The sequence below is a fragment of the Rhinopithecus roxellana genome, chromosome 20, assembly GCF_007565055.1.
Source record: "Rhinopithecus roxellana isolate Shanxi Qingling chromosome 20, ASM756505v1, whole genome shotgun sequence".
Lineage (NCBI taxonomy): Eukaryota > Metazoa > Chordata > Mammalia > Primates > Cercopithecidae > Rhinopithecus > Rhinopithecus roxellana.
Genome location: NC_044568.1, coordinates 8810246 through 8826178, shown reverse-complemented (window position 1 = coordinate 8826178; position 15933 = coordinate 8810246). Strand labels below are relative to the sequence as shown.

Sequence of the window (15933 nt, the reverse complement as noted above, 5' to 3'; positions counted from 1 at the left end):
GCAACTGAGCTGGTATTGGGGGCCAGAGCCTGGTGTGGGAATGAACAAAACTCTGATGATTCAGCAGAATGAGGAGGGGACACGGTGGCTCATGCCTGGAATCCCAGAGCTTTGGAAGCCCAATGGGGAAGAATCACTTGAGCCTTAGACTTTGGGACCAACCTGGGCAATATAGCAAGACCCCATCGCTAGAAAAAATATGTTTAAAAGTGAGCTGGGCAGCCAGGTGCAGTGGCTCACACCTGTAATCCCAGAATTTTGGGAGGTCGAGGTGGACAGCTCACCTGAGGTCCGGAGTTCGAGATCAGCCTGACCAACATGGAGAAACCCCTTCTTTACGAAAAATACAAAATTAGCCAGGCGTGATAGCGCATGCCTGTAATCCCAGCTACTCTGGAGGCTGAGGCAGGAGAGTCGCTTGAACCCAGGAGGCAGAGGTTGCAGTGAGCTGTATCATGCCATTGCACTCCAGCCTGGGCAACAAGAGTAAAACTCCATCTCAAAAAAAAATTAATTAATTAATTAATTAAAAATAAGTTTGAAAAATTAGCTGGGCATGGTGGCTCTCTCCTGTACACCCAGCTACCCGGGAGGCTGAGGTGTGATGATCATGCGAGCCCGTGATTTTGAGGCTGCAGTGAGCTACGGTTTGGCCACTGCACTCCAGACTGGGTGTCAGAGCCAAGCCCTGTCCCAAAGAAACAAAAATAAAAAAGAAGGAAGGGAAGCCAGGCTGGGGTTCCCCTAGTGAAACTGGATATCCATGGGGAAGCAGCCAGTATGGCAGAGGCCTTGGCTGCTGGAATGTTGGCTGCAGAAGCTGAGCAGTGTGAGGGCGTCCTGGGCCATTCCACTCTGGTACTCACCTGAGCTCTCTGGAATCTGGCTCTCTTGTCCTGGTGGCTGAGTGTGGGGAGTGTAGAGCTATGGTCTGCCCTGAGGGTGTGGTAGGTCCAATGTGGGAGGGATCCAGAGTCAGGGCCAGACTTGGGTTTGCTCCCGGAAGGAAGGGGTGTGATTGAGAGTGAGGAAACTTCTCCATTACCCTCCTTAGCACCACAGCTGCAGCCAAGCTTAGAGTAATCTACAAAGCCAAGATGTGAGTTTAGTGTTTAGTTGTGATTAAAAAACACAAGAATAAAAGGCAAAAGAGCCCAATGTATGCATCTTTTTAAAATTTAGTTTAATTAATTAATTTATGTATTTTGAGAAGGAGTCTTGATCTGTCGCCCAGGCTGGAGTGCAGTGGCATGATCTTGGCTCACTGCAACCTCCGCCTCACGGGTTCAAGTGATTCTCCTGATTCAGCCTCCTGAGTAGCTGGGATTACAGGCACCCACCGCCACACCCAGCTAATTTTTGTATCTTTAGTAGAGACGGGGTTTCACCATGTTGGTCAGGCTGGTCTTGAACTCCTAACCTCAGGTGATCTGCCCGCCTTGGCCTCCCAAAGTGCTGGGATTACAGGCATGAGCCACCGCACCTGGCCCTTTTTAAAATTTTTTGAGCTCTCACCAGGTTCCTGAGCTGCCCTCTGAATTCCACCCTATAGGGCAGGCCAACAGAGGAGCTTTTTCTAATTGACCCAGCCAAGGGAAGTGAGCTGGTGAGTGGGGAAAAATGGGTACTCACTAGACAGAAACGGGGCAAGTCATGTTTCCCGGGGCAGTCTTGAAGGCACCAATGCTTCTAGTCCAGTGCAGCCTGCATGCAAGCCCCCAGCAGCCTAGGCATTCCAGGCTCTGACCACAAGGCCAGTCTGGAGTAATATGTGTGGACAGAGTTGAAGGGGCAGTGGTGGAGCAGAGCGTGGATGCATAGAACAAGAAAGAACAAAGACACTGGAGTCCCATCACCCTGGGAGCCAGCCCCAGTTTCATGGCTCTTGGAGAAACTGTTCTCGGAGGAACAGTTTTGTGGCTCTCGGAGTATCGCTAGAAGATCCTAGAAAAACAGCAGCTTGTGGCACATGCTTTTGTTTCCCTGGGTTTGAAGGAGGCTTCAAGAGACCAGAGGAGGCTGAGGCTTGGAAGCCACAGGGCCCTGTGGAAGGAGTGTATCCCGCCATCCTCCTCGTTCTTTGTCCTCACTATTTAAAATTCAAGGTCAAGCTGGGCATGAGACAGGTAACCATCTGAGTAAAGGTGAGTCTCCCAAGCTTTCCAAGAATTGCCTGAGTTCAGAGGCAAGCGGGCAGGTGGGAGTGTGGGGGAAGCTGAGGCACGGGGCTTCCAGGCAGAGAAGAGCCTGCTCACATGCTAGGGCCACGGGCCCGTCCTCCCTCCTCTGGAAGCCCCTTGACTGGCAGGACCATGGGCTACTAGCTCTGCCCCCGCCCTCAGCAACCAACAGAAGGCACCCTTGACTCAGACTTTGTATTGCATTCCAGAAAAAAGCCCCAGACTCGCAGTGGGTGGCACAGAAAAAAGGTGGGAGGGGGGTTACACAGATCAATCCTATGAGGCAGGGGTGACTATTATTCACATCTTAGAGATGAGGAAATGGAGGTGGGGGGGTTAAAATCCTTGCCCCCAGGGACTAAGCTGGCCAGTGTCCTGTGAGCATGAGCAGTTATTGATTGTGTCACAGCCTCACCACTGCAGCCAGAGCTGCCAGGTCACTGAACCTCTGCAGGGCAAGCCCTCTACTCACTCAAATTTACTGAGAGCTCAGTAGAAGCCAGGACCATCGTCTGTTATTTTATTAACTATTTGTTGGCCATCGGCTCTATGTGGGACTTTGTTCTACAGCAGTGACAAGAGCTGCCCTCAGGCAGTTTAGTACACAAGTTCGATGGGGTTTAATGAGATGCATAACATGTGTAGTATGGCAGACAATAAAAGTGTTCAGGAAAGGGGGGCGGGCAGGGAAGTGCACAAGAAAGAGCCCCAATTTTATTGTATTTTATTTTTTTAGAGACAGGGTCTTGGTCTTTCCCCCAGGCTGGAGTGCAATGGAGTGATCATAGCTCACTTCGGCCTCCAACTCCTGGCCTCAAGCCATCCTCCCACCTCAGCCTCCCCCGTAGCTGGGACTACAAGCATGTGCCACCATGCCCGGCTTCTCAGGGCTGCAATTTTAAATCGGGCGATAGGGAAGACCTCCCTGTGGAGGTGGCAGGTTATCAAGACAGAAGGTGTAGAGAAGAACCTTCCAGTCAAAGGAAAAAGGCAGGTCCTGCTGTTCTCAGGAATGGCCATAAATACTATCATCCCCATCTTAGAGACGGGGACAGGGTCGCAAAATTATCAGGGCGTTTCCTGGCTCCTCAACAGCTGGATCCAAAGTCCTCTGGAGGATAAGCCGCCCTGCCTGGAGCCGACCTCCCCTGGAGCGCGCGGTCGCGCAGGGCGCACAGGCCTCTTGGGCCCCGGGACCGGCTCAGGCTCAGGCTCGGCGTCAGCAAAGAGACCTGCGTGGCGCCCTGGGGCGGAGGAGGCCCGAAGGCCAGTGGTCAGTGCGGTGCGGCGGGCGGAGGTCGGGGAGCAGCGGGACCGGGAGGCGCGCCCAGGGCGGGGGTGCCAGGCCCACTCCAACCGCGGCGGGGTACGGGGCGGTCAGGGCGGCTCCAGGCAGGGGTCGGACCCCAAATCCGGGCCACACGCCGCCGCCCGGTCTCCTTCCTTACCCAAAGGGCGGCCACGGCAGACGGGAAGCCGTGCACGACGAGCACGATCTCCCTGGGGAGGAGAACAGCGATGTCGTGTGAGCCCCGCCGCGCCCCACTGCGGACGTAGCCCAGCGCCCTCGCCGCGGGTTCCCTCCTATCCCACCCGAGAACGGGGTCCTCACTCCCGGCTTCAGCTGAGCCCCAGGCCCTGCAACTCCTGAAGGCACGCCCCCTGCACCTGCCCATCTCAGGCCCCGCCTCCAGCCCAGGTACCCACCTGTTCCCGCTCCTCTCCCTCCTGCGCTCCACCCGACTCCAGCGTGCCCATCAAGACCCCTGCGCTGGACCCCCAGCCTGGATCATCACCCTTGCCTCAGACAGCTTCTCCCCGGATTTCCACCGCCGAGATTCCCAGGGCACAGCCTCCCCGTTATGCTCCTCCACTGCGACTGGCTCAGTCCTCGCCCTGGACGCCCCGCCCATGTCACAGGCCTGGCGGGTCCCTCTCATCAGGCTTGTGTCCCCCGGTTCCACTTCCTCCAGGAAGCCTTCCTCCGGACACGGAGACCCTTCCCCTCTTATCAGGGACCTCGCCCACTGGTCCGCCAAGCTCCACCTTTTTTGCGGCCCCCATTGTGCTGCTGGACCCAACGAACAGGGTTGACAGTGAACCCCACATAGACAGGGCCCGGGTACCAGGGATTCAGGCAGTAGAGCAGCTGGACGCTGAAGAAGTGCCCGGCCTCACCCGGATTCCCGCGGGACCCTTCGAATTTTAGGAACTTTTCACTAACGAAACACATTTCTGTGTCAGCACCGACATCAAGAAGAGAACCTCACCAGTACCTCAGAACCCGCTTTGTCCCCCCCCATCCCCCCCACCCCCGTTTCTTCCCTTGGGTGCCTGCTGTGCTGCCGTCTCACCCATCTGTAGTTGAGCACAGCAGCCCCTGTAGGCCACCTGGCCGATCGGGTCACAGTCCTGCTGGACCCTCAGGTTCACTCAGGGGCTGGGGGCTCCCAGCGGTTCCTTCAACAGCTCAGTGCAGCATGCTGGGGAGTCAGGGCCAGCACCTGTCCCTGGGGCCTCAGGCCTCCCTTCCTTCCCACAGCGGCCAAGATCGTAGGTCTCTACAATGACTCGGAGCCACCCCGGAAGACCATGCGCAGAGGGGTGCTGATGACCCTGCCCCTGTGGATTGGGAAGCCCAGTGACAAGTGAGGGCAGCAGCTGCGAGGGAGGGACTGGTGCCCAGGGGCTGGACTGACCCTTTGTTCTGCTCACAGGCCCCCACCCCTCTGTGGGGCCATCCCCGCCTTGGGACTACATGACCAGACCTGGAGACAAGGTGGCTGCCCGGGTGAAGGCCGTGGATGGGGACAAGCAGTGGATCCTGGCCGAGGTGGTCAGTTACCGCCACGCCACCAACGAGTGACACCAGCCCCAGGGCTGCTCTCAGCCCCTCCTGTCCCCCTGCCCCACAGCCCCAGGATGACTACTCTATCCTGTTTGAAGACACCTCCTATGCAGAAGGCTACTCCCCTCACCTCAGTGTGACCCAGAGGTACCTGGTGGCTTCCAAGGAGCCCAAGAAAAAGTGACACCGGTTGGGCGCGGTGGCTCAAGCCTGTAATCCCAGCACTTTGGGAGGCCGAGACAGGCGGATCACGAGGTCAGGAGATCGAGACCATCCTAGCTAACACGGTGAAACCTCGTCTCTACTAAAAAATACAAAAAAACTAGCCGGGTGAGGTGGCGGGCGCCTGTAGTCCCAGCTACTTGGGAGGCTGAGGCAGGAAAATGGCGTAAACCCGGGAGGCGGAGCTTGCAGTGAGCTGAGATCTGGCCACTGCACTCCAGCCTGGGCGACAGAGTGAGACTCCGTCTCAAAAAACAAAAAAAGAAAGAAAAGAAAAAAAACAAGAAAGTGATGCCGTCCGGTGGACTCGATGTCCTCCACCATCCTGGGGCAGGACAGCAGAGGATATGCTGGGATTAAACAGACATCCCCTCTCCACACATCTCCTGGGTTTTACTTCTCCAAATCCCTCTCCCCTCCCCAGATATGGTGACCTAGGGAGCTGGAGGCTGGGGGAGAGGTGACCATATCTGGCCCCACTGGGCATTCACTCTTTCAGTTCAGAGTTTCTCTTCCTTTCCAATACAGGCTCTACATGAACACAAATCGTATTTTATTTTAATTGAAATTTATTTTCTTTGGAGGGAGGGTCTTGCTTGTCATCCAGGCTGTAGTGTATGGGCATAATCGTAACTCACGGTATCCACAACCTCCTGGGCTGAAATGATCCTCCAGCCTCTGCTTCCCAAGTAGCTGGGACTACAGGTAAGTGCCAGCACATGTGGCTAATTACATTACATCTTTGTAGAGATGAGGTCTCACTATTTTACCAGGCTGGTCTCAAATGTGTGGCCTATTGCGATCCTCCCAGCTCAGCCTCCCAAATCGCTTGGATTGCAGACGTGAGCCACTGTGCCTGACTCAAAAATCATACTTTATTCTTGAGCCCATTGGTCAGGGTAGATTCGCACACTCCCTCTGCAGTGACCCCGGGAGCCGCTCTCACAGCTCAGAGCGGAAGCTGAGGCTGCAGCCTGCCATCTTCTCCGCATAGTCCGCATCGAAGCGCTCATTCTGCGCCACGGTGAAGGTGGTCTTCCAGTCCCCAGCCATGCCTGGAGGAGGAAGGAAGGGAGGGAGTAAAGCTGGAGTCCCACCCAAAGGGAGGCTCTGAGTGCCTATGGGGAGGCTCCAGCCGCTGCTCCCACCCGTCCCAAACCCACGTGCTGGCCGGCACCCACCTTTCCTCATGAAGGGGGAGATACTGTGGTCCATGAACTCCTGGGGGACGGTGGTGTAGTTGGTCATAGGGTTCTTCTTCATCTCCCTGAATGACGTGTGTTGAACCATGAGGTCCACGGTCTCCTCTGGCAGGGAGCGCCCCACAAACTCCAGGATCTTCTGAATCTCCCTTTTGGGGTTCTGAGGAGCAGAGGCTCCTCAGTGGAGCAAAACAAAACAAGTCCCCTCTCTAATCTCAGAGGGGATCTGGCCACTTCCCCGAGAAACCCCAAAGAGCCTTGATCCCAGGGGCCCCGGTCCATAGGGTAAAATGAATTGCTCTCTGCCCTGTGATCCCATCATGAGCTGGGCTTGGCTCCTGTGGGTGAGAACCGGGATGATCTTCTTCCGTGACTGTGGCCCTGGGTGGCACACCCTTTGGTGGGGATAAGCAATAGTATCTAAGTATCTAATCCTTGGCCACCCATGCAGCTGACTCAGGTGCGGGAGATGAGAGCTGTGTGGGACCCGCTGTCAGGTGGGGCTGTAGCCGGGAGGCCTGGGCCAGGCAGGAGGATGGGGAATCTGGGCCTGCTGTGGGGGCCGCCCAGGAACGGGGCTGGGCGGCCTTGGCGGGTCCCTGTGAGGTGCCTGCCCCCAGGTGTCACATGAGGGGAAGCATCGCAGGTGGTCTCACCTCCTTCATGTCTTCATAGAAGAGGTAGAGAACAGGGTGGGTGTGGCTCAGCTCCCACCACTCCTGCACATGCTGGTACCAGGACCCGTAGGACACTGGAGAAGCGGGCAGGGGGCAGTGACACAGGGTTGCTGTGCGTTGTAGCCACCACCTCTAGGCTCCACTCCCTCCTTCCTCCCGTCAAACCCACCTTCTTCGGCCACGAACTTCTCCAGGAAGCTGTCCCAGGTCCCAGGCTCAGGGTGCGTCTTTTCCATACGGTGGAAATGATAGTAGGAGACCGCCACATCCTTTGGGTTTCGGGCAACATAGACCACCTGCAGGGGCAGAGGACCCAGCCCCAGCGCCATCACCACACAGCTCGCCCCAGACCAGCTCACCTCTTGGATTGGCAAAGGAGGAACCTGAGGCTTAGAGGCTGACTTGCTTGAGATCTCCCGAGATCTCACGGCACAGGTAGGGCCAAGCTGGGATCTGAACCCTGCTCAGAAGCCAAAGTCCTGCCTGGTCCCTGAGACCATATTCTATACTAATATAATCTGCATCAATGCTGTCACACTCTGATCTGGAGCAAGGCATGCCCGGTCCCCACCAGCCCCCTCCTCTGCTGACCTGTGAGGACCCACACATTGCCTTTCTTAAGTGTACACTGTAGAGACTCACTATCTTGGCATCGGACCTTCATCAGAGCAAGAGATAGACAGTGTCCTCTCTCAAGATGTGATGAAGGCTGGGCACAGTGGCTCACACCTGTAATCCCGGCACTTTGGGAGGCCAAGGTGGCCAGATCACCTGAGGTCAGGAGTTCAAGACCAGCCTGACCAACATGGCAAAACCCCATCTCTACTAAAAATACAAATTAGCTGGGCGTGGTGGCAGGTGCCTGTAATCCTAGCTCCTTGGGAAGCTAAAGCAGGAGAATCACTTGAACCCAGGAGGTTGAGGTTGCAGTGAGCCGAGATCACACCACTGCACTGCAGCCAAGGTGATAGAGCAAGACTGTCTCAAAAAAAGAAAAAAAAAAAAAAAAAGATGTGGTGATGAGCCTCGCAGAAGTGAGGAGGCCCTTCCAGAAGAACAGGAACATGGCTGGGAGGGCGCCAGAGTTCCCCTTCCTGGCTTCCTTGCCACTCAGCAGGAACTTTTTTTTTTGTAGAGATGGTTTTGCTGTGTTGCCCAGGCTGGAGTGCAGCAGCAGGATCAGGCTCATTGCAGCCTCCAATTTGCATAAACAATCCTCCCCGCTGAGCCTCCTAAGTGGGAAGTCTGTGCCACCACACCAGGTTTTTAATTTTTTTTGTAGAGACGGGATGTCATCTCTACAGCAATGTTGCTCAGGCTGGTCTCCATCTCTCGCCTTCAAGGGATCCTCCCACCTCAGCCTCAAATTGGGATGACAGGTGTGAACCATTGTGCCAGGCCTCACCTTGACCTTCTGATCCAACAGAGTCTGGGGGAGCAGGGCCAGGGGCAGGTGTGACTTGATGAGCCGTGGGGCCGGTGTGTCTTTCAGAGTCTCCAGCCCTGAGCAGTGGGTCAGGGAAGGTCTGGTGAGCTGAAGCCCCAGCACTGTCTTCCTCCCCTCCCCTTGAACCCAGGACCCAGCCATGCACCTGAGGGTTCCCCTGGATCATTGGCCTCAAGGAAGGGCACCCGTATGTAGATGGGATCCCGGTTACACTTCTCCAGGTCGCCACCCTGGTAGATCATGTCCAGTATCTGGCTCACCCAGGTGGTGCCTAGAGAGGGAGGGAGATGGGAGATGAGCAGGCTGAGGGCACAACCTTGCTAGCCAAGGTGGGGACTGCCACCTGGGAGAGGGTGGGTGGCCCTCCTCACCTACCGGACTTGGGGTAGGTGCTGATGAGCAGGTCATCGGGCCGGGCCTGGAAGCTCTGCAGGGGTCCCAGTGCCTCTGCAAAGTACTTGATGAGCGGAACCCCCTTCACGTACTCCAGTGGTGGGCGGGAGGTGTCCTGAATCAGCTCCATGTTCCTGCGTCAGGGGCAGAGCCAGGCCCATTCCCTTAACACCATCACAACCGCAAGAAAGCGGCATTCTTGCTTTCAGGGAAGTCACTGGGGCCTAGGGAGGCTGAGTGACTTGCCCACACTCACAAAGCCAGTCAGTGGCAGGGCTGGGGCTGAAACCAGGTCAGCCTCTAATGCGGTGGTTCCCCAGCCTGACCACACCTTTCATTCACCTGCAGAGCTGTTCAAAATCTCAGGGCCTGGGCCATGGTGCAGACTAGTGAAAGCACCCTCGCGGCGCGGGGCCCAGATAGCAGGGCGTGTGAAGGTCTCCAGGAGCGTCCAGCTGCACTGAGGAAGCTCTAGGGCCTGCCTGTGCTGTCTCCCTACCAGCCAGTGCCCTCTGTCTCACCATTTCCTGCTGTGACCCCCAGCCTCCACCCAATGGGCTCGTGTCCCCAATGCTCCCCTCCTTGAGTTCCCTGTGCCCCTCACATGTGGAAACCTCCCAGGCTGACCAGGCCTGTGATCCACTTGCCCGGCCACAGTCCATCTGGGCTCCAGGACAAACAACGGCCCACTGAGCAACTGAGCTGGTACTAGGGGCCAGAGCCTGCTGTGGGAATGAACAAAACTCTGATGACTTAGCAAAAGGACGGGCCCAGGCAGGGTGGCTCCCGCCTGTAATCCCAGACCCTAAGGAGGCCAAGGCCAGGAGTTGGAGACCAATCTGGGCAGCATTGCAAGACACCATCTGTAAAAATCTTTAAAAAATATTTTTAAAAACTATCCAGGCAGAATGGTAGGTCCTAGCTACTCCAGAGGCTGAGGCAGGAGAATCACTTGAGCCCAGGAATTAAAGGCTGCAGTGGCCAGGATCCCACAGCACTCCAGCCTGGGTGACAGCAAGACCTGGCCTCCCCAGAAAAAAAAAGGAAGGGAGGGGGATTCACACCAGCCGGGGTTGTCTGAAATGGGATACCCATGGGGAAAGGGCAGGGATGGGAGAGGCCTTGGCTTCTGGAATGTTGGAGCCAGAAGCTGAGCAGAGTGAGGGCGCCCTGGGCCATTCCAGTGTGTCACTCACCTGAGCTCTCGGGAACCTGGCCTTGTGCCCTCCTCGCCCGCAGTGGCTGAGTGTGGGTCCAATGTGGGGAATGCAGGGGTGTTGTCTGTGCTGAGGGTTTCCTAGGTCCAGTGTGGGAGGAATCTGGAGCTAGGGCCAACTTAGATTTGCTTCCGGAAGGAAGGGGTGGGGTTGGGGGTGGAGGAACTTCTCCATTACCCTCCTCAGTATGCCAGCTGGAGAGAAGCTTAGAGTGATCTCCAAAGCCATGACTGGGTTTGGTGTGTAGAAAACAGAAGAATGAAAGGGGAAAGGGCCCAATGGTGGATTTGTTTTTGTGGGTTTTTTTTTTTTTTTTTTTTGGAGATGTCACAGGGCTCCTGACCTGCCCCTGCCAGGCAGGCCAACAGACAAGCTTTCTCTGATTGAACCAGGCAAGAGAGGGGAGGGATTGGAGGAGAAAGATGGGATAGGTAGGCCCCTCACCTACCTGCCTGCTCCAGGCCAGTCTTGAAGGTGCCAGGGGTTCTGGCCCAGTGCAGCCCATAGGCCCCCAGCAGCCCATGCACTCCAGGCTCTGACCACAAGGCCAGTCTGGAGTGATGTGTGTGGGCAGAGTGAAGGGGCAGGAGAGGAGCAGAGCATGGATGCATATAACAAGAAAGAACAAGGATAATGTAGTCCCCTTGCCCTGGGAGCCAGCCCCAGCTTCATGGCTCCCAGGGGACCTCACAGAGCATCAGTAGAAGATCCTAGATGAACCACAGCCCCTGGCAGGTACCTTTCTTTCCCTGGGTTTGAAGGAGGCTCCACAGACAGAGGCCCGAGGAAGTTGAGGCTTGGAAGCCACAGGGCCCTGTGGAAGGAGGGTATCCCCCCATCCTCCTTGTTCTTTGGCCTCACTATTTAAAGTTCAAGGTCAAGCTGGGTGCAAGACAGGTAACCAACCATCTGAGTAAAGGTGAGTCTCCCAAGCCTTGCAAGAACTGCGTGAGCTCAGAGGCAAGTGGGGAAAGCTGAGACTTGGGGTTTCCAGGCAGAGGAGAGGCTGCTCCCCTGCTAGGGCCACAGGTCCCTCTTCCCTCCTCTGTGCCCCTGAGGAATCCCCGTGACTGGCACATCCTCGGGCTACTAGCTCCGCCCCTGCCCTAGCGACCTTCAGGAGGCCCCCTTGACTCAGACTTTGCATTGCACTCCAGTAACAACCGGTCAGACCCACACGGGGTGGCACAGAAAAGAGGCAAGAATGTGAGATTAATAGAGTGGTAGCAAGTGAATAGAAAATCCCAGGCAGCAGTTTCACATGACCAGAAGAAGGAAACTTGAAATAGGTGCATATGCTAAGGGCCAATAAGTCCCTGAAAAATAGGATGAGGACCAAGCTGGCTACGACCAACCAGACACAACATGGCGCTGTATTTGATGTAGGTTTCACCTAGGATCTCATTGTACGATCAGTAACATACAAAACCATACACCCGCCAGTGCCAAGACGGCTCCAGGAACACCTGGATTTGGGTGTAAATTGTGGTACCACAGTCTTGAGAAATCTTTACCTTTTCCTGGAATCTTCATGAATATACCCCTCTTTAGTTAAAGAAGCCCATAAAGGTCATCCCCAAACCTCGTAGGGCATGAGACACTCTTGAGGACCCCCACATTCCCCTTCTTGAGTGAGTCCTTTTGCTCTGCAAGAAATCTCCCTACATTCATGACTTTCTGACTTGTCCTTCAATTCCTTCTGGCAAAGGTGTCAACAGCCTGGAGACTGATCGAGGTCGATATCCCACTGGTCTTTGAGGACCTCCCCTAGGCCACCAGTATCTGGAGGGGGTTAGGGACACAGGATCAGGTCTCCAGCAGTGCTGTCCAGTGTGCCTGCAGAGGCAAGAAGGTTGGTCACAGGCAGCCCAGGGCAGGGAGTGGGGTAGGAGGCCGGGGCCAGAGCCCACTCACGTCTTCTAATTCTGAGTCTTCTATTTCCTTCGTGCCCATCTGACACAGCCAGATGAGGTCACCCAAAGCAGTGACATCTCACAGCTAAAAAGGCATGGGGCCAGAGAGAGATGCAGAGTCAGGCATCACAAGCCCCCTCCAGGCTCAGCCCTGAATACCGAGATCGGGACTTGGCTGCGCCAGCCTGGATTGCACAACTGGGTACCCTCTTTCCAGAGCTGGACCAGGCTGGGGCTGGCGGACTGCACTCACCTAGGGCATTGGCCCCATAGGGGCAGAAGCTGCCCTGGTTCTTCCTGAAGGAACTCCTCTGACAGGCAGATCACATGGGCTCTTAGCTAGCAGCCAGGGTTGGGGCAACACAAGGGCCCCTCTTCATCCCGTCCCAGGCAGCAGGCAGGCAAGAGACAAGGAGGGAGAGGGAGCTGGCAGCAAGCCCCTCCATGCAGCAGGCACTGTTCCGGACATCACGCAGCTCCATCCCGAGAGGAAGGGGTGACTGTTATTTGCATCTTATGGATGAGGAAATGGACGTGGGGGTTTAAAATCCTTGCCCTCTGGGACTAAGCTAGTGAACGTTCTGTGAGCATCAGCAGTGATTGATTGAGTCACAGCCTCACCACTGCAGCCAGACCTGAACTTCCTCACAGCTCAGCAACACCCAGCAGGTCACTGAATTTCCCCAGGGCAAGTCCTCTACTCACTCACAAGTAGCGGGAGCTCAGTAGAAGGCGCCCATCGTCCATTATTTTATTAACTATTTCTTGGCCATCAGCTTTGCGCTGAGACTTTGTTCTACAGCAGTGACAAGAGCTGTCCTTGGGCAGTTTAGTGCAAAGGTTGGAGTGGGAGAGAGTAATGAGAGCCATAGAACACATCACAAGTAACAAAGTATTCAGGAAAAGGACTGGTAGGGGAGGTACATAAGAAGTGCAATTTTATTTTATATTTTTAGAGGTGGTGTTGCTCTTTTGCCCAGGCTGTAGTGCAGTGGAGCGATCATCGCTCACTGCAGCCTCCAACTCCTGGGCTCAAGCGATCCTCCCACCTCAGCCTCCCCCGTAGCTGGGACTACAGGCATATGCCACCATGCCCGGCTTATCAGAGCTGCAATTTTAAATCGGGAGCCAGGGAAGACCTCCCTGTGGAGGTGGCAGGTTATCAAGACAGAAGGTGTAGGGAAGAACCTTCCAGTCAAAAGGAAAGGCAGGTCCTGCTGTTCTCAGGAATGGCCAGTAGTACTGTCACCCCATCTTAGAGACGGGGAGAGGGCTGCAAAATTGTCAGGGCGTTTCCTGGTTCCTCAACAAACAGCTGGATCCGAAGTTGTCTGGACGGTCGATCATCAATGGAACCTCCGTGCCTGGGGCGGACCTCCCCTGGAGCGCGCGGGAGCTCAGGGCGCACAGGCCTCGAGGTTCCAGGGTCCGGCTTAGGCTCAGGCTGGGCGTCAGCAAAGGGACCTGCGCGGCTCCCTGGGACGGAGGAGGCCCGAAGGCCAGTGGCCAGTAGGGTGCGTCGGGAGGAGGTAGGGGTGCAGCACGAGCGGGAGGCGCGCCCAGGGCGGGCGTGCCAGGCCCACTCCAACCGCGGCAGGGTACGGGGGCATCAGGGCGGCTCCTGGCAGGGATCGCACCCCAAACCCCGACCACTAGGGGCCGCCCGGTCTCCTTCCTTACCCGCCGAAGGGCTGCCACGGCGGACGGGAAGCTGTGCACTATGAGCGCTATCTCCCTGGGGAGGAGAACGGGAATGTCCCTGGGAGTCCCGCCGCTTTCCACCTCCGGTCCCCTCCAATCCCACCCGAAAGTGAGGTCCTCATTCCCCACTTCAGCAGAGCCCCACCCGCCCCTGCCTGAAGTCACGCCCCTGCACCTGCCCACCTCAGGCCCCTCCTCCAACCCAGGTACCCACCTGTCCCCACTCCTCTCCCTCCTGCGCTCCATCGGACCCCAGCGTGCCCACCAAGACCCCTATGCTGGACTCCAGCCTGGATCATCACCCCGCCCCAGCCCGCTCCTTCCCGGAGTTCCACCGCCGAGATTCCCAGGGCTCCCCCCGTCACACTCCTCCTCTGCGACAGGCCTTGTCTCCTCCCAGACGCCCCACCCTTGTCACAGGACTGGAGGGTCCCTCTCATCAGGCCTGTGCCTCGCGGGGTCCGCCTTCTCCAGGAAGCCTTCTTCCGGCCTCAGAGACCCTCCCGGTCTCACCAGCCATGCAATGGCGCGATTCAGCTTGCTGCAACCACCGTCCCGAACCCCCGGGCTCAAGCGATTCTCCTGTCTCAGTCTCCCAAGTAGCTGGAATTACAGGTTCGTGCCACCATGCCCGGCTAATGTTTGTATTTTTATCAGAGACAGGGTTTCACCAAGTTGGCCAGGCTGTTCTCGAAGAACAGCTGACCTCAAGTGATCCGACAGCTTCGGCTTCCTAAAGTGCTGAGATTACAGGCATGAACGACTGCGCCGGGCCTGGGCCTTGTCTTTTGTGCGGCCCCCATTGTGCTGCTGGACCTGAGAAGCAGGGCTGACAGTGAACCCCACATAGAGACGGCCCTGGTGAAGGGGGTTCAGGCAGTAGAGCAGGTAGACCCTGAAGAAGCGCCTCCACCTCTCCGTGACCCCTCAGGATTCTTCCAATTTCAGGAAATTCTCATTAAATACACTTCTGGGTCAGCACTGACATCAGGAAGAGAACCTGACCAGCACCTCAGAACATGCTTTATGCGTCCCTGGTTCCTCCCTCTGGGTGCCCACTGTGCTGCCTGTCCTCAACCATCTGTAGTTTGAAGCGCAGCCGCGTGTAGGCACCTGGGCCGATCGGGTCACAGTCCTGCTGAGCCCTCAGGCCCTCACTGAGATAAACTAGGGGCTCCCAGGGGCTCCTTCCCCACAACTCAGGCAAGCATGCCTGGGGGCGTCAGAGGGACCAGCACTCTGGTCCCTGGGGCCTCAGGCCTCCCTTTCTTCCCACAGCGTGCCAAGATCGCAGGTCTCTACAAATGACTCAGAGCTGCCTGGAAGGACCATGCGCAGAGGGGTGCTGATTAGACCCTGCTGCAGGCAGTTGGCCATGACCCTGCCCCTGTGGATTGGAAGCCTGGTGACAAGTGAAGGCAGAAGCGGCGAGGAGGGGCCTTGGTGCCCAGGGGCTGGGACTGACCCTTGGTTCTGCTCACAGGCCCCCACCCCTCTGTGGGGCCATCCCGCCTCAGGGGACTACGTGGCCAGACCTGGAGACAAGGTGGCTGCCACGTAAAGGCCGTGGATGGGGAAGCAGTGGATCCTGGCCGAGGTGGTCAGTTACAGCCATGCCACCACAAGTGAGTGACACCAGCCCCGGGGCTACTCTCTGGTCGCTGCACCTGCCTGGGCTGCCGCTCTGCTTCCTGTCTGCACAGGAGGAAAACTCCACAGAGGGTGATGTGGGTGGGGCCAGCTGTGCAGGGAGCACCAGGTCCTTGCCCTGCCCCCGTCCTCCACACTCCTCGACAGGGACTGTGCCCCTGGCTACACCCAGCGTTTTCCTCCTTTTGTCCACAGGTATGAGGTAGACATCGATGAAGAAGGCAGAATGAGTGTCCAGGCCAGGGCAGGGCACGGAGCCTGGGGGCAGCCTAATGGCTGGGAAGGAGCATCCCCACCTGGCCACAGGTTGACACAAGTCCCTCTACAGCCAGGAGACACACCCTGAGCTGACGCTGGATCATCCCCCTGCCCCAGTGGAAGGACAACCCCGAGATGGACCGGAGGCCTTATTTGGGCCAGGGCGGGTCATGGAACTTGGGCGAGGCAGGAGAGATAGTCAAGGAGAAACCATCTTCTCAGGAT

The 15933-nt window shown here is 56.8% G+C and overlaps 1 protein-coding gene, 1 long non-coding RNA gene and 1 pseudogene across 5 annotated transcripts; 2 read left to right on the top strand and 1 right to left on the bottom strand.

Annotated features, from left to right (window-relative positions):
- The window catches only part of LOC104681630, a 62673-nt pseudogene that overhangs the window by 42807 nt on the left and 3933 nt on the right, over positions 1 to 15933 (top strand).
- On the top strand, positions 3101 to 5197 carry LOC115895316. Its single transcript, XR_004055521.1, has 4 exons — positions 3101 to 3453; positions 3635 to 3879; positions 4723 to 4828; positions 4898 to 5197. It is a non-coding gene; the product is annotated as an uncharacterized LOC115895316 (long non-coding RNA).
- Positions 5787 to 10299, bottom strand: LOC115895310 (sulfotransferase 1A3). Of its 4 annotated transcripts, none has more exons than XR_004055516.1 (8): positions 10166 to 10299; positions 8952 to 9103; positions 8722 to 8847; positions 8535 to 8632; positions 7299 to 7425; positions 7109 to 7203; positions 6432 to 6629; positions 5802 to 6305 (listed from the first exon to the last, which is right to left on the bottom strand). XR_004055516.1 is itself a non-coding variant. In XM_030925642.1 (8 exons), the coding sequence occupies exons 2-8, from the start codon at positions 9097 to 9099 to the stop codon at positions 6193 to 6195; spliced, it is 888 nt and encodes a 295-aa protein (XP_030781502.1). In that variant the 5' UTR covers positions 9100 to 9103; positions 10166 to 10299; the 3' UTR covers positions 5802 to 6192. The 4 variants fall into 4 exon arrangements, 2 of the variants coding, with proteins under 2 accessions (XP_030781503.1, XP_030781502.1); XR_004055517.1 differs by having other exon boundaries at positions 6432 to 6626; XM_030925642.1 differs by having other exon boundaries at positions 6432 to 6612.